The sequence below is a fragment of the Purpureocillium lilacinum genome (genome assembly GCF_023168085.1).
Source record: "Purpureocillium lilacinum CBS 284.36 DNA, scaffold_5, whole genome shotgun sequence".
Classification (NCBI taxonomy): domain Eukaryota; kingdom Fungi; phylum Ascomycota; class Sordariomycetes; order Hypocreales; family Ophiocordycipitaceae; genus Purpureocillium; species Purpureocillium lilacinum.
In genome coordinates, this window is record NW_027072115.1 from 3,796,962 (window position 1) to 3,819,314 (window position 22,353).

Below are 22,353 nucleotides of genomic sequence, written 5' to 3' on the forward strand. Positions count from 1 at the left end.
CGTGAAGGCGGCGACGAGGTGGGGGAGCCGCCGGCGACCGGAAGCTCGAGCACGACGTTCTCGTGCCGAAGGTGACCGGGCGGCTCGCTGCACGTCGGCGCTGGCCAACAGGGTTGTGGTGGGAATTACGATGGATGCCTGGCGGCCAAAGGTGCTGCACGTGCGCGGCGACACAAGGCTGGTGCAGGTCGATGGCAGGAGGGGTCGAAGAAATGAAGAAATTATAGACAAGGTGAACGAGGGAGAGGCGAAGTAGCAGCAAGATGTTCACTTGCGAAGAGAGAGAGAGAGCCGGTGTCGAGTGCGTGCGTGCAGTGGAGCTGGACCAGTGAATCAGGGACGCAACCAACTCGGCGGTCCAGACAGGCAGGCAGGCACCTTGATGCTTAGTAGCAGCAAGGAACCTTGGAAGGCTGGCAGGCAGGTGCCGGGGTTCGCGACGACTGCCCAGTGGCCACAAAAAAAACTCCGGGTCCAGGTCGAACACGCAGCAGGCTGGGCGGCACCGAGCTCTGGGCTGCGAGCGACCGATGCTCGCGGGCGTTGGGATGGGATGGGATGGAACGGCTCGCACGTCTCGGCGTCGAGGGGCCACTTGAGTCGCTCGCTCGCGGGACGTGACGACTGCGGCGGTGCGGTGCGGTGCGGGCGTGGACTGGAAGGGGGAAACGGAGCTGCTGACGAGAGAGATACGGACAGAGGAGGCAGAAGGGAGAAGACAAACGACGGGCCGATGCTGCGATGCTGCGATGCTGCAACGGGTTGCTCCTTCCCTCCCGTTGCGCGGGCGTGCTCGAGATGCTCGACTACGTACCTTGTAGGGCCGGCAGCGGCTGGGGCTGTCGACGGTGACGAGGCAAGTCGCGCTTCGTTATCGCCTGCCGATGTTCGTTCTGCCATGCCCGGACTACGCCATCAGGGAAGGCAGGCGCGGGACTCAGCGTCGGGGTGGGCAGGGGCGCACGGGACGACGGCAGGCAGGAGCGATGGGCGGCGGCGGCGGCGACTTCGGGAGGGGTGGCGGGCGAGGCGAGGAGAGGCGATATCGCGGGACGATGCGTACGAAGTCGAGGACAGACAGTATTTGGACGGGGTGGACGGACGGGACCCCTCTCGGTTCTAGGTAGGTACTGCTAGCGCACCGGGAGCACTACTGTTGCGTTGTATGGCCTGCTGCGGTGCACTCCGGTCGACGAGGCGGCTCATCGAGGAGGGGGCAGGGGGCCGGTCGGTCGGAGGTGCTCGATTTCGAGAGGCGGTCGCGGGGGCAGATATGGCGGAGGGGGAGGGATGAGGTGGATGAGATGGCCGGGTTGGAGGGGATGGAGGTTCGAGGTGTGTTGGGATGCGGTGGCTGAAGCGAGGATTCCCATGGCCCGCCTGTCGGTGGAGGTGAGGTTGGAGAAGGCCCACGGCAGACAACCCACCCACACCCACACCGCGTGCATGAGGTGCGTGCCCTCTCCTCGGTGGTGCTGCCAGCCCAGCCCAGCCCAGCGCGGCGAGGAGGGCGTGTGCCCGAGCCTGTGCCCTCAGTACGACATGTGCTTGTCTGCCTTGGGTGCTGTGCCGTCCCTGCTAACAGCGGCAGGCTCCAGCCATTCATTACCTTAGCTCGACCGGCCAGTGGGCGAGCTAAATGAACCTCCCGCGTCGACCCTTTGGGGAGCATGCAATTCCGCTTCAGGCATGGCGCCTGCGGCAGCGGCTTCCGGGGGGTCCAATTGGCAGCTGTACCCCCCGATTGCATGACCACCACGGCGGCAAAGCATCATCGTTCAGGTGCCTCCAGCCTCCATGAACGCACTGCCCAGGTCCATGATGCTACGCGGCTGTCCCGTGAGCTCCTTCGCGGCACCCGCTCCGACAGAGCATCCTCATTATGACATATCGGGCGCGCAAACACATCTGCACGAGTCACGACCGCTTCCAAAGGGTTCCAGCCCATTGTAAATGACGTATTTGTGGCCGGAATGCATGCACCTTGTGCCGACTGGAGCCAGCGAGGCAGCGCGGTGCCCACCGCAACCTCTGCAACGCACGATATTCATTCGCCTGCCGAGTGTGATCCGCTCTTCGTCCTAGGCCGCGAGAGGTATACACTTGGGTCTACTAGTCGAGGGAAATCATTCAAAGGAAATCAAACACGTCTTGATGAGTCTATTGCTGAATCACGGCGCGCGCGCGCTATGTACACTGTCAGGTTGCCCGATCCCGCCTGTAGACATGCCACCATGATGCATCAATACCCACCCCCAGCCTTTCGTCAGGTCGGCTTCTAGGTATCGTGGCTTTCTTTTCTTCTCTACTCCTTCAGGGTGTCCTTGCCGCCGTCGTACTCGGAGACGTCGTACTCGTCCGGGTACTTGTCCAGCATGTCCTTGAGCTCCCGCATCTGGCCCTTGAGGTCGTCCGTCAGGTCCTCGTAGACGTCCTCGAACATGGTCCGCAGCGCCGGCTTCTTCTCCTTCTCGGCCTCGGAGAAGCCCCGCAGGATCTCCTTGCGCAGCACGTCGCGCGTCTCCTTCTCCTTGGCCTCGTCCCAGCAGCCCTTGGCCTCCATCCACTTGCGCAGCCGCGTAATGGGGTTGTCGCGCCGCTTCCAGTCCTCCACCTCGACGCGCGCGCGGTACGCAAACGAGTCGTCCGACGTGCTGTGATGCGACACGCGGTACGTCATGCACTCGATGAGCACCGGCTTGCCGCCGTCCTGGAGCGCCATCTCGCGCGCCTTCTTGACCGACTCGCGCACCGCCCAGATGTCGTTGCCGTCGATGCGGATCGTGTCGATGCCGTAGCCGATGCCCCGGCTGGCGATGCCGTCGCCCCGGTACTGCTCCAGCGTCGGCGTCGAGATGGCGTAGCCGTTGTTGCGGCAGATGAAGACGACGGGGCACGACCGCGTCGCGGCAATGTTCATGGCCGCGTGGAAGTCGCCCTCGCTGGCCGCGCCCTCTCCGAAGAAGCAGATGGCCACCTTGGGCTTGGAGTTGGGGTCTTGCAGCCGCTGCATCTTGAGCGCGTAGCCGGCGCCCGAGGCTTGGGGCAGTTGCGTGGCAAGCGGTGACGAGATTGTGTGCTGCTCTGGTCAGGATCCAAGTACCTCAGTAGCTGGTATGCAAGGAAACGTACAATGTTGAGACGGCCACTGCCGTAGTGGATGGGCATATTCCTCCCCTTGCCGGTATCATTCTTGTTGGCAAACAGCTGCGACATGAACTCCTTGGTCGTGAAACCCCTCTCCTTGAAGAAGCCTTGCTCGCGATACTGGCAGTAGACGGGGTCCTCGGGGTCCAGCACACTTGAGCTCCCCACGCTGACGGCTTCCTCGCCCGCGCTCACCATGTAGAAGCTCAGTCGGCCTTGGCGTTGCGCATCGAACATGATGAGATCCATAATGGATATGTACAGCATATCCTTGTACAGCTTGACGACCTGCTCGTCCGTGATGTCGGGCGTAAAGGACTGGTCGACGACCTCGCCATGTTGGTCGACGACACGGTACGTCGGCAGCGCCTGGTACGACTCGGGCACCTCGTACTTGAGGGTGCTCGTGAAGGCGCTCTTGAGGGCACCCGGGAAGGAGACGTAGTCGGAATGCGGCCGCTGTGAGACGCTGCTGGCGGCGCGGACGGCAGAGGCCGCGGCCGCGGCGGGCGAGCGCGTCGTCGTCGTCGCCGTCGCCACGGACGTGGCCCTCCGCAGAGGCATGCTTCGCAGAACGCGGGACTTCATTTTTGGAGTGCTTGCTTCGACAGTCGCGACGATGCCCGTCTCTCCAGAAGAAGAAGGAGTAAGAGAATGGAAGGGATCTTTTTCTCCGTCGCCCCCGGCTGACGCTGACCGTTGGGGAGGATGGTGGTGGTGGTTGTCGACGGCCTGGCACGGCGATGGCGCTTTGAGCCGACAGAACCCGTGCCGGCAAACACGACGCCGTAGCCCGAGGGGAGCCCGCGCGCCTGCTCCTAACCCACCGGCCCCGGATTCTTGGCGGGGCCAATTGAGCGAGAGTGTTGTCAATGGCACGACGAGGCCATCGAGGCATGTTGCGAGCATGCGTTGCTGGCGCGTTCTCAGGATGGAAGTAGTACATCCTATCCATGGATGCTCGCACCGCCGCTCGTGCAGCGCGAGAGACCGGCACTCAGTGCCTGCTCAGTGCCGTCATGCCCCGCGCCGTTGGGGTCCGGGGTGCTGGGGGCTCCTGTAACGCCTCCATGTTCAGTGTGCCGCAGCCCTAGCCACAGCACTCGAGGAGAATATGTGCGTTTGCAGTGTTGAACATGGACAATGATTCCTGGCTCCATTGACCACATCTCGTGTGTTCCGTCACAAATATTTTCAACCTCCCCTCTGCGCCGTCGTGTTGTATCGCCAAAACCCCAGCAATCCCCCATCCCGCATCGCGCATCCCCAGACCAGCGACCGTCGACGCCCATTCCCGGCCCCACAACGGCTGCATCAAACAAGCCACAGCACCTCGTCAGCCTTGCCGGTCCAGCCCACAGGGCGGCAATGGCCACTCCGCGCGTCCAAATCGCCTGCCTCATCGTCGGCCTCAGCATCGGCTTCGGAGCTCTCTTCTGGTACAGCCGCCGCCAGCTGCAAGCTTTCGCCAGCGGTCTCGACAGGTGGAGGCGAGAGCAGCCAGAGACGGCTCCGCCCGACTCAGACGCGGGCGACACTACAGCTGCGGTGACGCGCAGCGATTAAGGTGAGCTTCAATGGATCTACTTCTTCTTCGTCTCCTTCTCTGTTCCTTCATTTCGATTTCAATTTTCGACTTCTCTCGAAGGGGTTGCCTTCACCACAGCCCTGGCGATGCTTGGCAAGCTGCCGTCAGCCACACCAATTGTGGCGGACCGAGACAAGGCTGACCCCACATGCCCTTCCTGGACGTTTCGCCGGGTCGCATCACGCCAAAAAAACTGACGACTTCTGCTTCACGCCCAGAACAACGCCCACGCCGAACCCCCCCCCCCCCCCCCCCCCTTCCTCCCAATTCGACGTCCGTCGCGCGCCCCAGATACCACAAAGTCGACCATGGCGGCACGTCGAGCTCTCCGGAGCTGCACCGCCTGCTCCTTTCGTCCATCCACACAATTCGCCGCCCAAACATGCCGCCGCACCTTCGCCGCGAGCGCCGTCAGATGCGCCACGACGCCCACCGGGAACCGCGAGACGCACTTTGGCTACGAGACGGTCACCGAGGCCGAGAAGCAGCAGCGCGTCGCCGGCGTCTTCAGCAGCGTCGCCGAGTCGTATGACCGCATGAACGACTTTATGTCCCTAGGAATCCACCGCTTGTGGAAGTGCGTCCATCTCTGTGCCTCGTGTTCTTGCCCAACCTCCACGTCAGGTCAGCCAGCTAACGGATATCTGCTTCTCTTTAGGGACCACTTCGTCTCCTCGCTCAACCCCGGCGCGACCAACCCTCCCGGCCGCCCGCAGCGCATCCTCGACGTCGCCGGCGGCACCGGCGACATCGCCTTCCGCATGCTCCAGCGCGCCCACGAGTACAACGGCAACCCCAACGTGCACGTCACCATCTCCGACATCAACCCCTCCATGCTCGCCGTCGGCCGCCAGCGCTCTCTCTCCCTGCCCGCCTCCCACCAGTCCTCCCTCTCCTTCCTCGAGGCCAACGCCGAGGTCCTCCCCGCCGCCATCGAGGACAACTCGCTCGACCTCTACACCGTCGCCTTTGGCATCCGCAACTTCTCCAATATCCCCGCCGCCCTGCGCGAGGCGCACCGCGTCCTCAAGCCCGGCGGCGTCTTCGCCTGCCTCGAGTTCTCAAAGGTCGACAAGTACCCCCTTTTCAATGCCATTTACAAGCAGTGGTCGTTCAGCGCCATCCCTCTCATCGGCCAACTCGTCGCTGCCGACCGCGACAGCTACCAGTACCTGGTGGAGAGCATCGAACGCTTCCCCAGTCAGGAGGATTTCAGGGACATGATCAAGGAAGCCGGCTTCGATGTGGCCGGTCAGGGCTACGAAGACCTCACGGGGGGCATTGCCGCCATTCACCGAGGCATCAAGCCTTTGTAGAAGCTGGGGAGGACGACTACCCTGGGTGCTGAATGGCCATGTACGAGTAGTGTACTATATACATACCAAAGCTTAGAAGCCCCTCATAATGCGGACAATAGAGACGCACAGCGCAAGACCAGCACGATTACTAGTTGGCAACACAGACGTTCAGATGCCGCTCCTCTCGCATTCCAAAGGGGTCTAGCTAACATTGCCACGACTCAACTCCATACAAATCAAATGATAAGGCCAGCCCGCAACGTCGACAGCTCGGCAGCCTCCAAAGTCTTCATTAGGTACGCGTACACGAAAAAGCAGTCTCACGGAACCCCTTGCCGCCCTCGGCTTTTCCTCCAACCTTGCTCCAGAGAAACCTAGAATCACACGGCGAGAAAGTGGTATCGAAGATCACAGCTGGGTTCCACGGTCATATCTGCAAGTCGGTTGACATGTCGACCGATCAAAATCAGGAGACGTATATCGTAGGCGATCCGTCTCCACATCACTCGGCAGCCGGCGTGGCCGGCGCCGCGGGCGAGGACGTGCCGCCCTCTCCCTTGAGTCCGCCTCGGCCACGTCCACCACGGCCTCGGTCACCGCCACGACCGCCTCGGCCGCCTCGACCACCGCGTCGGTTGCTTTCGGAGTCGCTCGTGCCGCCAGCGCTGCGGTAACCGCTCGCGGAGCCGCCGCCGCGGGCATTTGCTCCCCAGTTTCCGGCACCGCCTCGGCTGTTGAACGGCTTTCCTTCTCTGTGCTGGAAGATGCGGACCAGGGGCTTCGAACGGTCTTCCTGAGTTCGCGTCTTGACGTCGTCAGGCAGGCGAGACATGGCCGCGTCGCGGTCCTCGGCCGTCTTGAACTGGACCACCTTGTTCTGAGCGCCCCATTTCTCCACCTTCACAATCTTGCCCTTGTCCTCTTCGTCGAAGAGGTCACGGCACTGTTCCTCGGTGTTGACATTCATGATGAATAGGCCGACAATGTCCGACGCGGACGTCTTGGGCGCGGGAGAGGCGGTGGGTTCGGGAGCATGGGCAGATCCGTTAGCTGCTGCCTTGTCTGAGTCCTTGCCAGAGGCGCCGCCACTTGTAGGGCCCTGGCCGGGTTGCGGGGTGCCGGGCTTGAGGGCTGCGGCCGCGGGGGCGGAGGCCGCTGCCTTGGGAGGCTGGTTCGCGGACGGCTCTCGGCTGTAGGGCGGAGGCGCACCAGTCTGCGTCGATGGCTGAGCGGGAGTAGCAGGGCCGCCCGTCGACGCCGCTGGGGGAGCAGCAGCAGCACCGGGTTGTTGCTTAGCCCCACGGTGAGAGAAGTTGAACCCCTGGGCGCGCATTTCGGTGCCAATGCGTCCATCCTGGACCTCCAGCACAAGATAGCCAAAGGCAGCATCGGCCAAGTTGAAGTTCCACATGTTCTTGAACGCGCTCTCGTCCACCTGGCCGAGAGCGGCCTGGCCACCAGCCGCAGGTCCGCCGAAGGGGTTGCCGCCGGCGGCTGTGGTGGGCATCTTCTCCACGAGCTGCAGCGCGTTCTTCAGGAGGTTCTGCTGAGCCTCGTTCTGCTGGATAGCAGGCTCGACTTCGCCCTTGACCGTTTCCCAAACGTCGTTGAAGGAGGCCTTGGAGGCGGCGAGCTTTCCGCGATAGTGGTCTAGAGTGGGGTTGACACTGAACTCGTTGTAGGAGCTTCCATACCGGAAGTGCAGGCCAGCCGAGATGGAGAAGTCGGCCTTGAGGGTGACGGAAAGCTGGTTCAAGATACCCTCGCGCGCTGGGGAGGCGTGTGTGATGAAGATTCGCGTCTCGGTCGGGTCGTAAACGCGATAGGCCGTGTCCACCAGCTCCCCCATCTGCAACAGCGTAGTCCACATGGTGCCTTGACCACCAGCAATCGTGGTCCGTCCCTCGCCGTTGTCGAAAAGCTTGTGCATGACCACAGCGCCGCCGAGGCCGAGCAGTCTCAACTTGACGCCACCAATCTCGAGAAGCATGGAGCGAGCCTCGTCGATGATGTGGAGGTTGGGCACCTTGTACTCGGAAGACCGAAACTTCTCCAGTACGCGGACGTCCTCACAAGCACCCCAAACGGTATAGACGGGCACATCTAGCTTCAGTTCACCGCTGAGCAGGAGCGGCAGCTCAGACAGCGGCAGGTCGCTGGCGGGGAATCGGGTCTTGACGGGGCCGTTGCCGCCTTGCTGGATGGCCTTCTTGACGGGTTCGGAGATGAGCGGCGAATATTGGGCCACGTGCTTGAGAGTCTTCTCCACGATTCGGTCGAGCGAGGTGTCATCGTAGAAGCCAAAGTCACCGGTGTGAATAATGTGGTCGGCGCGTGCCTGCTTGGCCAGCTCGTTGAGAGATCTCAGGTTTCCTGCGACCGGGGTGACAGGCTGTCAGCAACCGTGCTTCCTTTCGTTTGCAGCCCCAAAGAAGGTTTCAAGGCCGGGGGGGGAGCACTTACCTCGAACATCTGCAATGCAGAGAACTCTGATGGGACCGGTCTGGATGACGCGGCCATGGTTGGGCAGGAGAGGTGCGGTTCCTGGCTGAAGGCTAGAGGCGCCGTTCTGGAGGTAGCCTTGGTTGTTGTATGGTCGCGACTGGCAAAAGTTAGCATCGTAGCGCAGCTGCAGCAGTGCCTGGAAACGCCGATTCTCCATGGCAGCCAAGGCCAGGAATCCCGGTAATGGCTGAGCAGACGCCGCTTGGCGATGGCTCCGGGATGGACAAAGCCGGTGGTCGGAAGGGATCAGGGCGGAGTGGTTTCTCTCGAAGCATCGAAGCAAGGAGGCGCCACGCAGAGCAAGGCGGTTTGCGTTTGTGCGGTGGCGGGAGCGTCCGACTTCTCGCACCGCCTCGATCATCGACTCTTGCAGCAGGGCCAGGAAACAGTCAAAGGGGAGGAGCAACTCACAGCAGCCATGGTAGTATCAGAGGCGCGCTCGGGTCTTGTCGCGGACTGGCAAGGAGGCGGCGGTTGTCGGCGCGGCACGGAGAAGAATGAAAGGCGGCGGCGGTCGATGGGGGAGGAGGCGACGGCCAGCGGAAGATGGGCGGAAGATGGGTCGGGTATCAAACGGATGGCGGCGAGAGAATGATGGCGGATGATGGACCGCGAAACTCAGGAGCAAGTAAGGTAAGGCAGGCAGTTTTTCGCGCCTCCGGGGGGAAAGGTACGGCTGGCTGGCGGGCTGCTAGCTGGGGATAATTTTCTGGAGAGTGAGGACGGGGGTCAAGGTTGCTTGGTTGCTTTGCCTCGTGCAGCTGGCGGGCCAGTTTGCTGCTTGCCTCCCAGCTTCATAATAATCGGGGAGGGCAGTGGGTTATGCCCGATTAGGGCTAGCCTGGAGCCACGCGCGCTCGTTCGGCGGCGCATCACTGAAGCCCGCACCCCCGGCCCATTAAATCCCCTCCCCCCAGGGGATAACTCAGTGCCCGAGTGACTGCTGAACAACTGGAGGCGCCTTCACGCAGTCCCGTCACTCTGGACGGCGGTTGCTCGCGTCCGCGGGGAGCAAACAGGAGCGGGAGAAGCGGTTGGAAATGTTCCGAGCAAAGAGACACGCACGCTGTGAGGGCCGCTCGCGCGCAAGCAATCAATCCCAACTTGACTCAACAGGCTTAGCCTCCCTTGCAGTCCGTGCGATGGATGCTCCAGCTATTGCTTCAGCGCAGCTCAGCAGGCGACCTGCAAACCGAGCCAGGTAAAACAGTAGCCATCTACCCTAGAGAGGACTGCGTCAACTCAGCAGTTACTCGGACCCCCGAACAACGTTCTTCGTGGTTTCCAGCTGCTTCATGGTACTGTAAAGCATTTCCGGGAGCAGATGCCTTTCTGGCGACCGGGTTAGCCAACTATTCCTTGCCGCCTAAATGTTGTATGATGCTGCCGACCGTGGATGTCAACCTCCACGGTGGCAGCCTCACTGGGCCGTGTTAGTTTGAGTGTGGACCTCGCCCGACGCGGCGAACCTCCCTCCCGTCCCGCTCACGGTACGTAGGACGCAAAAAGCGCCGGGCACCAGAGCGTGGCTGCACTCAGGTACCAGCCCCGAGGTCTGGTTGTCATGCAGTCGAACCAGCGCGTTACTCGCCCCGCCAACAAACCGCCTAGCCATGGAAACTCGGCCAAGGTGCGAAACTCTATGTCGCGGACCTCGTGGGCCACTGCCCTTACCTGGCCCCAAGCCCAAGCACCACTTAGACCACCAAGACCGCCACCCTCGCCGCGGAGGGTGTTGGTCCCTGAAGACGGTGGCGTGCCGCCCTGTAAAAATAGCACGAGACAGCCGGAACTCTACCTTGCCGCCAGGTCGTAGGAAGCAAGCGGCATCGCGGGGGCTAAATGGACGGACGGGCGTCACGGCGTCGGGGTATGTACGTGACGACGGGACGCGCCTGAGCATGCGCGCCTTTTGCACGTAGGTTGACGTGCATGTCCCACGTACATTATACAAACCCCTGACACACAGCGGCCTTGCCGAGTGGTATAGCGCTACCCAGCACATCCCTCAAATACGAGCCCAGACGTTGGTTCGCGAGCCTGACACGTCCAGTGATGGAGGACGGAGGTGGTCTTGTGCCCGACAGCCCGCGACTCAGTGGCCGCGCCGCCCACCTCCAGTGGGCTTCGGCAAGTTCAGGTACCCAAGCGGGGCACCGCACGACTGGTTCCAGGTGGCCGCAATGCCGCGCTGGCTGGGCTTCCGGCGGGGCCACGTGACACACTGGCCGCTTGTCCCCCAGTGAGCAAGCCATTTGATTAGCTCGCCGCGCGGGTTCCATGCTGAGTGGCATGGGGCCTTGGCTGGATCAGGACGGCGGCACTTCTTCAATCACCTGTCCCCGACTTCACGACGAAACCACGGCAGCGAGGACCTCGAGACAGGCAGCGGAGCGCTCGATCGTTTCCGCAGAAGCCTCGCCACACGTGCAGGCGCGAGCATCGTCGACACCCGTCCTTCTTCACCGCGTGCCCAACAGGCCTCATGCGACGATAAACCGCCCCCCCCCGACCAACGCCCACCGACTCAGGAGGTATATGTCGCGGCTCGCGCTGTCGACGACCCGAGTTCGTTTCTGTCGCGCCCACGTCGCCGCAGTGCTTGCCTGTCCATGATAGGGCTGTAAGACCGCTACCATCGGGGTCGGCCGCCCATCAAAGACAACAATACACCAGGGGATTGCGGCACCGTTGCCCCCCCCTTGTGCTTGCACTCTGCCCTCGATGATGGTGCGTCACATACTCCGTGCTCTCCCCCCTCCGCCAACTGGATGGCAGCCCTAGCGAGATCGCGTCGGAGGGGCCCAACTCCATGTCTTGTGCCAGAGACTTTGGGACGGACTGGATTGAACGCCTCACTCCCCCGCGACCCCCTCGCTGGTGGATAGGATACTTCGCCAGGCATGGTCGAGCGATTTCCAGTTATGCTGACATGCGTCGATTGCTCTCCAGACCTCATCTAGACCCCGCGACGATGTACCTGGCAGCTTTGGCAGCCGGCGAGGCCATGCCAGCCAGCTGTCCATCTCAGACCCAAGCCACCATGTGACCGAAGCGATTGGAACCTTGTATGGCGACGAAGACGACTCAGGCTCCGAAGGAGGCCGACCTCTGAGCTTCATTGACGGGTCTTCCTACCACGAACAGATTCAGAGGCCGTCGCCACAGGAGCAACGAGACAGCCAATACAGACCAAACGACGACCACCGAAGACGCCTCTCGCGATCCCTTTCGGAGCAGCCGTCCATCTCTCCGAATTCTGGCAGTGATCAGCTCAGCCTTCGCAAGACGCAGACTCTCCCCATCACGCCCCCATCGCAACGGGGCATGTCTTATGAAAATGGTGGCAAGCCACCTTTATCTCCGACATTGTCGTTGCGCGACGTCCAAGCAGATGCGACGGGCTCTCAATTTCCCTTGACCAACATTGACAATCCTAGTGATATCGCGCAGGAACTGAGCAATCTCCAGGCACTGCGGAGGCTGTCCATGGATGTCGGAAACAATATTGATCCAGACATGCCACCCATGAGCCTCTCCGTCATGCCCTCAATAGCGCCCAGCGGTGACGACGACGAAAATGACCCATCAAGACTCCTTTGGGTTCCTGCCAGGGTCCACCCGGAGCTCGCACCAACCGAGTTCAAGTCCTTTCTCGAGAAACGCGTGCAGTCTATCCGGCGGAGGTCTGGAGAGTCGTTCCTCTCTGTCGACGGTGACCTGAGCCGGACCGACTCGGGGTCATCCTTGAGGCGGAAGAAGTCCATGCTGTCGCGGCAGATAGACAACTCTGGCGGACGCGGCGCCGTCGGCTACGTTGACGGTGCCGAACGCCTCGAGCGGAAGAAATCTGTCGGGAACAGACGCCACAGCCCGGAACTCAGCCTCGAGGAGCTTGTCAAGGATCCAACCAAGGCGGTCCAGAAGCTCGCTCAAGAGTCTCAGGGTGCATCAAGTGGAATAGAGGGCAGCGCCGACGATATGCCCATCTTGCCGATGGCCCCAGGAATGGGCCTGCGCCGCTCCACCAGAACAACGTATAGGAAAGGCGGCAGCCTGCGCTCCGGCGACAAAGGCTCGTTCTCCCGGCGATACGCGAACCGCCAACAGGATAGTGAGTCGTCTGAGGCGAGCCCACCACCCACGGCGGACGCACCGCCAGGCCACTCGTTTGGTAGGGTTCAGTCTGAGCCCGTCGCCGAAAACTACTCACGCCCAACGCGATCCGTCCGGAGGCAACGCAACTTCCCACAAGACTCCCCTGCAACCTCGGGAGGTGCTGACGGTTCCTCCGAGGATCCTACTGAGAATCGTACCGCGTCTCCGCCCCAGGTCCACCAGGACCAGCTGCCAGCTCGCACCTCCTCAACCTCGTCCATGTCACCAGGCTTGGAGTCGACGTCGCCCGCGGAACGCACAGATCGTCTTGAAACCCAGTTCAACCAGCCCTCTAGATCATTTCCACAGCGGTCGTCATCTCAGAGCGCGGCATCCGCCCACGAGAACCAGCCCGAAATCGTTGTGGAAGAGCCGCCACCTCGTTCCAGCCGACGCTCGGCCAACACCAACGTCATGAAGCACACGACACAGCCTCAATACACCTCCAAGTCGCCTGCTACGATGCAGATGCACACCATGAACGACGCTCTTGCGTCGCCTTCTTCCATTTCCGGAGGCGACGCATCCCGTACTGACAACCTCACATTCATTCCTACGCTCGCCCAAGGGGACAAGAAACCGGAAAGAAAGTCGAAGAAAGACCGGGATGATGACTCTACCAGTGGGTCCAGCAGGTCTGGCAGCGCCTGGAAATGGCTCAAGGGTGTGACGGACGACCGGGAGAAGAAGAAGGAGGAGAGCAAAAAGTCCAAGACGAGGACACTAGCCGCGAAAGCCCAGGCCCAGGACAACGCCAGGCTCGACGTCATACAGACGTCGATCGACAAGAACAGCGTCAAGGGTCGCGAAAGCCTCGTCTTGGATCGCGAAAACGTCGACAGCAAGCTTCTGGAGGAGCGCAAGAAGGAGAGCAACCGCAAGAGCGACTCCAAGAAGGACAAAGACGGCAGCATCTTTTCTTCAATATTCGGCGGCAGCAAGCGGAAAGAGGAAAAGGAAAAGGTTCACAAGAAGAACCAACATCTCCAAGTACCGGAGGACCCTCCGTACAAACCGCTGCAGCCGGACGTGGACTACAACTGGACCCGTTTCCCGCTCTTGGAAGAGAGGGCGATTTATCGGATGGCCCACATCAAGCTGGCCAACCCGCGTCGATCGCTTCTCAGCCAAGTCCTCCTGAGCAACTTCATGTACAGCTACTTGGCCATCGTCCAGGCGATGCACCCGCAAATGAACGTGCCGACCTCGCCCCAGCAGAAGCGGCTTGAGGAAGAGGCCCGGCGCAAGCAGCAGGAGCAGGAGTACCTGGCGCAGCAGCAGATGCAGGATGATCAAGACGCTGAGAACAGCCTCGATCAGTACAATTTCGACTACCACAGAGTGAGTAACGCCGGCTACGACGAGTCGACGCGTCCAACTAACCATCCCTCCCAGGCTGCTGTTCAGTATGCCGATTCTGCGGGCGACGGTCAGGTGGAGTACGTCGACGACGCTCAAATATACGAGGACGAGCACGGCAACGACAACAGTCACGAGTCCTATGGGTACGAGGGCTACGGCCACGACATGAAAGACTACTACCAATACAATGACAACGCGGACGAGGACCGGAACCACCGTCGTCAAGATGACATGTGGTGAAGCGCATCATATGTCGGCGTTTCGATTTGGCTCCCAATACTTTTCGATTATCTATCTATATAGCCACTTCCGCGTTTTAGGCCAGCGTGGAGAATCGCGCAGGGACTTTGTACGATGCGTTGACACAATTTAGCATATGGCGGAGTTTGGGATGGAGGCACAGAGCGCGTACTAAGTTTGTCGACGTCTTGCAGGGCTCATTTATGCCAGACATCGTTTTGGGCTGGCACAGCCGAATGCAAAGATTCAAGGATGCAAACGCGATGGCATTTGTTTCCTTGACGTCAAATGTCACTCCTCGGATGAGATACACGCGCACATGGCCTCGCAGCCTGCTGACGCGGTGGGGCGCTGAGCTGTATCAGACGCCACATGGACATTTCAATTCGACTCTACAGGAAGGCTAGACGATGGCGTGCCTGCGGGTGCGAATCATGGACCAGAATGGAGTTTAAGAGCGCAGCCTGGTATATGTGGATGACGGACTAGCCGATACAGACCCTTGATATCGGAATGCAACACCGTAGTGCGCCCCGTGGCCACATCAGAGCGAAACACGTCTCGTTTTCGAAGGCATGAGGCGATTGCCGCCAACAAGACTTCACTGAAAGCCAATGACGCACTAGAGTAGACTTGGCAGAAGGCAGCAGCGTGCCGTTTTGGAACACGTTAAAGACAAAAATGTACAGTACAGTCCCCGCCATCTATTTCTTGGGCTCCTCCTTCTTCTCCTCGGGCTTCGGCGTCGGCAGCTTGAAGGAGTCGGGCCTGCGGTCCTGACCAGGGCCGATTTGCTCCCACGCACTAGATCCACCCTCGAAGTTGCGGAAGGCCTGGGTGAGCTCCAGGGGCTCCGTGACGATGCGCTTCTTCTCCTCGTCGTAGCGGATTTCCGTGTATCCGGTGAGCGGGAAGTCCTTGCGCAGCGGGTGGCCCTCGAAGCCGTAGTCGGTCATGATTCGCCGCAGGTCGGGGTGGCCGGCGAAGAAGACGCCAAAGAGGTCGTAGACCTCGCGCTCGTACCAGTTGGCGCCATCGAAGAGGCTCGTGACGCTGGGAACCGGGGACGCCTCGTCGGCGTACGTCTTGACTCGGATGCGAGAGTTGTGGCGCACGGAGAGGAGGTTGTAGACGACCTCGAAGCGGTTGTCTCGGGTCGGGTAGTCGGCAGCGGTGATGGCGCTGACCTGGGTGAACTCGGCAGCGGTGTTGTCTGCAGACGGGTTAGGCACGACGATTGTGTGTGGGACCAAGTGGATTCGTACACTTCAGGAAGGAGAAGACGGGGATGACGCCCGAAGGGGAGATGTAGATGGTGAGCTCGTCCTTCCAGACGGAAAACTGCTGGATGTACTTGGGCATGCAGCCCATGAGCCAGGCGCCGTAGCGGTGGAGGTTGTCGGCCTTGCTCTGGTACTTGTCGGCCGGGTTGACAATGGGCGCCTTGAGAACGCCAATGTGGTCGCGGGGGGCCTTGCGCATGTTCTCCGACTCCTTGGGCATTGCGACAAATTGGCGGGCCGAGACGGAAAAGGCGCGGGCGGCATGTTCGCCGCGGCCCTGCAGCGACGGCCTTGCGGGCCGCAGGGCTGAGACGAGCGTCCGGCTGCGTGTGAGGTTGGTCGCCATGGCCGATTTCGTGCCTGCTGGTGGCCAATTGACGGTTGACTGACTGGCGTTTGCCCGGGAGGTTGCGGCGGATCGTGATGCTTTCAATGGCTGTCGGAGGTGGTCCTTTGGTGGTGGTGGACACTGGGGGCGCCAAATCTCCGAATATCTGCCGGTCATAGAAATTTACCTCCAGTCTTGCATGCATCATTACTCAGCGCCCCCGTAGCTGCCTAGCGCTCGCCACGCCTCGTCGCGCCCTGGGGAATCACGTTGGCACGTTGCGCGCTAGTCACGTGAACCGCGTTCTAGTGGCTAGTCCAGATCAAGACTAACTCAGCTGGTAACTTTCTCTTGCACAGCTTTTGCAGCGCCCTGCCTGCCTGTCTGCCACCTCCAAACCATCAATCCCTATCTACCAATATCTCTCCCCTTCGCTCCCCTCCGCCGACTCACCCTCCCGCCTCACCATCTCTCTTTCTCTTTTTACCAGCCGCTCGCGAGGGCAAAATAGAGCCGACAGGATGGCCCCGCAGGACCAATACATAGAAGAGGAGGAGGATACATGGTAGGTTCTGCCCGTTGTGCCTGGCTGGGCTCTGCACGCGCCACCGCCTCTCGCCTGCCGCCTGCCGCCTGCTCGCCGACAGTGCCTGCTAGAAAGCGCTCGCTGACAACAAACAGTCCGCTATGTATCGAAGAGTTCGACCTGACGGATCGGAACTTCCGGCCCTGTCCTTGCGGCTACAAGGTTCGTTGTGCCTTCTCGTTCGCTTCCCGGCGGCGCCTGCCCAGTCCCCGTCCACGCAACCCCGTTACTAACCTCACCGTCGTGACAGGTCTGCCAGTTCTGCTTCAACAACATCAGAAATAACATGAACGGGCTTTGCCCAGCGTGCCGACGACCCTACGACGAAAAGACAATCCAGTATAAGATTGTGTCTCCCGAGGAGTAAGTCGACACGCCCCCTTTCCCCATAACATTTCTTGGAGTGACGCATTGCTGACACGGCGTGCAGAGCGGCCGACTTTGCGAGAAACATCCAGAAGAACCAAAAGAAACGTGCTCAAGAACAGAAGCAGAAGGAAGCGCAAAAGCGTGAGGTTGAGAAAGAATCCCGGAAGAACCTCATCGGTGTACGCGTGGTCCAGAAGAACCTCGTTTACGTGACCGGCGTTGCACCGGGCGGCCGGGAAGACGAGCTGCTCAAGACGCTTAGGCGGCCAGAATACTTTGGGCAATACGGCGTCATCCAGAAGATCTCCATTTCCAACCGGAAATCCCCCGACGGTCAACACCATTCCCTCGGCGTCTACGTCACTTTCGAGAAAAACGAAGACGCCTCCAGGTGCATCCAGGCCGTCCACGGTTCAGTCAACGGAGACCGTGTACTCAAGGCGCAATATGGTACCACCAAGTACTGTTCTGCCTGGCTAAAGTTCGAGAAGTGCAACAACCCTTCTTGCATGTTTCTGCATGAGAAGGCAGATGAGGAAAACAGTTATTCCCGGCAGGACCTATCCTCTATGAACAGCATCCTTAGCCAGACACAGCGATCACCCAGCGCCGGCGGACCCTCGTCTGCACGGGCTGTTTCTCGACAGATACCCTCCCAACCTACTCCACCCCCCCTCGCAGCCCAACCCCTACAACGCTCCTCGAGCAGGGAGGGGACGGACACTACCGTTGACTCGTCCGCACTGCCCTCGTCAGCAAGCTGGGCCCGCAACCCCCAGCGGAGCCGTAGGGGCAGTCACGCCACGACTGGAACTGCTTCCAGCCCCGCCGTGTCGACATCTCTCCCCGCAACGAACGAGGCTGCGGAGCAGGGATCTCTCCCCGCTACGAGCGAGGCTGTGGAGCAAGGATCTCTTGCCGCTACGAACGAGGCTGCGGAGCAAGGATCTCTCCCCGCCACGAACGAGGCTGCAGAGCCAGGAGGTGAGGATTTCTCACCCCCTGCTGGTATTGTCGATCCTGACCGGTGTACACGAGATGAAGGGCGTTTCGTGTCTATCGCGCTTCAATCGAAGCGGCCGAGTATTAAGGATATTTACAAGACGTTGGCAAAGAGCATGGAAATGTCGCGACATTCCAACTTTCCCCCGGAGAAACGACACGGCCCCGAATATCGTCCGATGTACGACACGCACGGCGCCGATAGGCGCAGAGGCATGCGAGAGGAGAATCAAGCTGCCCGAGTCGGCGTTGGAGTCGAACTGGGCGAAAACCAGGTCGCCTCTGAAGGCGAGCCTGAAATTGGTGGTGGCAGTCTCGCTCTCGGCGGCGAACCCGAGGAACGCGACATGGGTGGAGACGGACATGGTTTCGAGCAGCGCCAGGCCCAGCCTCCCATTCAGCGAGGCAGCACTGACGGCGTCCTGGGCGGTGCTCTGACGGGCTCTGGCTACGGTCTTGGTCCCAGTGGCAACCTGAATCGGTCCATGACACCTCAGCAATTGGCGATGAGGGGCCAGAGCGCTTACGGCGACCAGATGCCGCCGGGCATCTCGAGCCAGAACACCATGTTTCAAGGCGCCGGCCACAACCGCCAGTCGTCGCGCTACAGCTTCGCAAACGAAAACTCGAACTCGGCCACGACTGTCAGGCTCGCCGGGAACTCGAGAGCCATGGCCCAGCAGTCATCGATGATGCCCAACTACCAGACGAACCAGTACTACTCGGGCGCCGTTGCCGGGCCGCCGCCCGGCCTCAAGTCGACGGGTACGCCTCCTAGCATGTACAACCAGTTTGGTGCCGCAGGCATGGGCGGACCCCCCCGGGAGTCATCTACCGAGCTCCTACAGAACGTTGCTGGACGTAACCGAGGCGGTGGCAGCCAGCCCCACGATGCGGGAAAGCGTGAGTACATGATTTCTTCTTATCAAAACCACCAGTACCCACCTTCCTCTACCTCCACCCCAGCCCCCGCTGCCGGCCTCATGGCATCGCTCTACGGTACCCCTGGGGCATTCCAAGACTTCGGTTCCAAGCAGAAGAAGAAGGGGAAGAAGCACAGACATGCTAACACTTCCTCCTCTGGGGGGAGTGGCTTAGTCGATCTTGTGGACCCGAGCATCTTGCAAGCACGGATGCAGCACCAGTCGCAGAGCAATGCCGGAGTCGGCCAGGGACTGTTTGGAAGTCAGAGCCAAGGTGGGTACAACCCGAACATGATGTACAACGCCAATTATGCACGGTGGTAGCCGTGTGGAGGTGGTGTTTTTGCTTTTCAAGTCGCTTTTGATGTGGACACGCCATCTGTTTTTGCGTGTTTTGATGAATCTGGGGATAGTGGGGGGGACTGGCGTTTCAAGGGCATTTGGGGAACGAGCCGAGAAGAGGGCGACCATCTGCTCCACGGAGCATGAGATTTGCATTTTATGTTGAGGCACGCATTGGCAAGGCCATTGAGACTCTACACCGAACGGGTCTTTCTTCCCTTGCACCAGGCGTCTACTCGATTCTTTTTCGTTGTCACAAGATCGGACGACGGCATCTCGGATTGCCATTTTCTATTCCCTTCTCCTTTCATCAGCTGTTGTTCTCATCGTCCCCCTCGGCGCGGCCGCGACGTGGTACGTTTGAAGAGTCAAGTCAGGCAAGCCATCATCGTCTTCCACGAAAGCCCCGCATGTATGTTAACAGATCGCATCGATGCGCCCTCTGGGTTGGCGGCATCTTTTGGTCGGAATAAGACACTGTACCCTCTATTCTCTCCAAGATTGCCTTCCCCTCGTTGTTCCCCGTGGAAGACGATGATGGGAAGCCGTAGCTTGACTTCCCGCTGCCCTGTACCTGTATATAATAGCGAAGCGGTGTCGTGACCCTGGCTGTGGTCGTCTGCGTTTCGTTTCTGTCTTTGGTCTCGGATACAGCAAGCTTTGTCTGCGGAAGCTGACGGGCCCTTTCAGCAGATGACGAGCTCGCCTTTGACCCCGAGGCACGAAGCTACGTGGATCAACTAGTCGATGATCCGCCCAACATGGTCACCGCGGCCGGGGTTACGACTCCAACGACTGCTGGACCTTCCATTCCCCCGGGTTTTGCTAGCTTCTACGGACACGCTGAGCCTTTGTCTCGGGCCTCGCCATCGCCTACTCCTACACGTCCAATCGGTGTGACTCCCGCGGTGCCGAGGATACCGCCGCAGGGCTTTGATCGTCGTGTTGTCTCACAGGGACAGACGGCGCAGAAGAGCGCCAGCGCCACGGCATCAGAGACGCAGCAGAAAGGTAAATTCGCGGCTAGCAACAGTGGCGCGCCGACGTTGAGCTTGGCGGAGCCAGTCCAGGGCCGGCATCGGGCTGGGCTGTCGGCCGAGGAATTCCCTACGTTGGCTCCGGCCGCAGCTTTTAGGAAACAGACCACATCGCCAGCCATCCTGACGATGCCCTCCCCATTTGTCGCTCCGGGCACCAAGAAGCAAGACAAAGGCAAAGCGCCCGAGAGACCGCCGCAGAAGGCAGCCGAGAAAGCTCCTCAGGCGACTCCGGGCACCTCCGTTCCCCCGTCTAAGCCCACAGGCAAGAAGGCGGGAAGTGCTACCCCCAAAGCAGCAAACAGGGGATCATCTGCGGACCCTGACGACGTCGTCAAGGGAAACACATTGGCCCGATCATCGGCCCAGCCTGCTCTCCCAGTTCAGCAGTCTGCTCCCAGGGCCATCCGAGTGATACCGGCTACCAAAGCCGACATCTCAAGCCAACCTTCTCCTGTCCTTTCGGTCGCGGCCAAGACGGCGGCGGGGTTCCAACGGCCAGACACACCGGGTAGCGAAATGGTTAGTGACACAGCTAGTATGGTGTCCGCTTCGGTAGACGCCTCTCGAGCAGGCTCGCCTCCGCCAGCTCGTGTCGGCACTGCAGCAGTTCGAGCCTCGACCAAGAGCTCTCAGCGCAAAGAGCGCAAGAAGGCCATGAAAGAGGAGACGAAGATCATAGTAGAAACCCCCAAATCAGAGCCGGAGGAGCACGCGCCAATCGTCGGACGCAAGAAGAAGCAGAAGAAGGAAAAGCCGCCGAAGGCACCAATTGCGCAGACTCAGGAGGAATCTTCGCTTCCGACCATCGGCAAGGGCGACGAGCCAACCAGCGTTGCCGGAAACGAGATGGCCACCAGCACCAAGACCCCGGACGAAGCCGACACCAAGGCCAAGAACCGAGGCCAGAAGAAGTTGGCCAAAGCAAAGGCCAAGGAAAAGGAGTCGCAGCCGGAGCCGCCCGCAGAGACTTTGCAACAAGAGCCGGCCCCCGCGGCCATGGAACCCGAGCCGGAATCGCAATCCCCTGAGCAAGATCGACCCAACTTTCCTTTGGGCCATATCTTCTCGGCCATACGGGATCGACTCTGGCGGGGACCTCTTGGCGGCCTGCAGATGCTCAGGACCGTCCAGGGCGAAGGACGAGGCAACGGACCACCGCGACAAGATCACGGCGGTTCGAGCGGTCCAGCCAACAAAAGTGGCTACTGTAAGGACTGTGCGTGTAAGTGCGGCGAGATCAGCGAGAACGACCTCGCGATGCTCCGTGCAGGGAAGCCGGTTCGGAAGCAGTTTCACAGCGATGGCAGTAGGATGATGATTACGCCTAATGGAGACTGCGTCCGCTCCCTGACACCCGAAGAGGAGGACGCGTTCCTCGAGCTTCAGGCGGCCATTGCCGAAACCGCCGACAACCCGGGCGTGTTTGTTGCGCCTCGCCACCAGCCCGGCAGCGGCGCATTCTCTCTCATCAAAGGACGGGCCGTCCCCAATGGCCGCCCCAACATCTTTCCGGCCACGTCGCAGCCTCAGTCCCAGGACCCGATTGGCAAGATGCAGCGCGAAGACGCGCTCAGCTACATCAACCAGTACGTCCTGCCGCGTCTGAATTTGGGCGCCAGCAACATGGGATTCCCTAAGGGGGCGTCTCCAGCCCGCGACTCGGCCGCGGCCAGCCTCAACTCGCTCGCGCCGTACTTTTACGGGCCGGACGCGGCCGCCGGCGTGGGCATTTACAGCGCGCCCGAGGGCGCCCGCGCGATGCAGGACTTTACGGGCGGCGCCGGGTTCGTGCCGCACGGCGAGGACGGCCCCAAGATTCCCGGCGGCAGCAGCAGCTTCGGTGGCATGCCACTCATGAGCGTCGAAGACGCCGAGATGGCCTTGGCGGCCGCCCGGAAGGAGACGGAGAAGCTTGAGAAGGGCCTCAACGCTGTCATTAAACGTAACAGGCGCCTGCTGCTCGGGTCCGGCAACTGAGCGAAGCAAGGCGATGGGAAGAGGACGAGGCTGTTCGTTTTATTTTCGTGTTTCCCACTCACCCACGGCGAGGAACTCGCTACCGTGCATCATGCGGTATCTGGCCCTCATGCATGGACGGTCATCACTGCGCCGTCCCATTTTTTCAAGCGTTGGCTTGCTTGCTAGACACCAGCGAGCTTTGTGGCATATCATGTATCATCAC

General features: G+C 60.7%; 6 protein-coding genes across 6 annotated transcripts; 3 read left to right on the forward strand and 3 right to left on the reverse strand.

Annotated features, from left to right (window-relative positions):
* Positions 1-2,305: 2,305 nt before the first annotated feature.
* Positions 2,306-3,735, reverse strand: PLICBS_007751 (uncharacterized protein; the record flags this gene model as incomplete). The annotated part of the gene is made up of 2 exons (XM_018321217.2): positions 2,306-3,079; positions 3,133-3,735. The coding sequence occupies 2 exons, from the start codon at positions 3,733-3,735 to the stop codon at positions 2,306-2,308; spliced, it is 1,377 nt and encodes a 458-aa protein (XP_018181114.2).
* A 1,308-nt stretch (positions 3,736-5,043) lies between these two features.
* PLICBS_007752 (2-hexaprenyl-6-methoxy-1,4-benzoquinone methyltransferase) lies at positions 5,044-6,051 on the forward strand (the record flags this gene model as incomplete). The annotated part of the gene is made up of 2 exons (XM_018321218.2): positions 5,044-5,312; positions 5,394-6,051. The coding sequence occupies 2 exons, from the start codon at positions 5,044-5,046 to the stop codon at positions 6,049-6,051; spliced, it is 927 nt and encodes a 308-aa protein (XP_018181115.2).
* A 484-nt stretch (positions 6,052-6,535) lies between these two features.
* PLICBS_007753 (uncharacterized protein) lies at positions 6,536-8,695 on the reverse strand (the record flags this gene model as incomplete). Its single annotated transcript, XM_018321219.2, has 2 exons — positions 6,536-8,406; positions 8,497-8,695. The coding sequence occupies 2 exons, from the start codon at positions 8,693-8,695 to the stop codon at positions 6,536-6,538; spliced, it is 2,070 nt and encodes a 689-aa protein (XP_018181116.2).
* A 2,567-nt stretch (positions 8,696-11,262) lies between these two features.
* Positions 11,263-14,298, forward strand: PLICBS_007754 (uncharacterized protein; the record flags this gene model as incomplete). The annotated part of the gene is made up of 3 exons (XM_065601239.1): positions 11,263-11,268; positions 11,491-14,037; positions 14,092-14,298. 3 exons carry the CDS (start codon positions 11,263-11,265, stop codon positions 14,296-14,298), a joined length of 2,760 nt encoding a protein of 919 aa, XP_065457311.1.
* A 704-nt stretch (positions 14,299-15,002) lies between these two features.
* Positions 15,003-15,927, reverse strand: PLICBS_007755 (NADH-ubiquinone oxidoreductase 30.4 kDa subunit, mitochondrial; the record flags this gene model as incomplete). The annotated part of the gene is made up of 2 exons (XM_018321221.2): positions 15,003-15,511; positions 15,564-15,927. The coding sequence occupies 2 exons, from the start codon at positions 15,925-15,927 to the stop codon at positions 15,003-15,005; spliced, it is 873 nt and encodes a 290-aa protein (XP_018181118.1).
* A 503-nt stretch (positions 15,928-16,430) lies between these two features.
* PLICBS_007756 (transcriptional repressor general negative regulator of transcription subunit 4) lies at positions 16,431-22,148 on the forward strand (the record flags this gene model as incomplete). Its single annotated transcript, XM_018321222.2, has 5 exons — positions 16,431-16,474; positions 16,591-16,657; positions 16,746-16,858; positions 16,926-19,063; positions 19,822-22,148. 5 exons carry the CDS (start codon positions 16,431-16,433, stop codon positions 22,146-22,148), a joined length of 4,689 nt encoding a protein of 1,562 aa, XP_018181119.2.
* Positions 22,149-22,353: the final 205 nt, after the last annotated feature.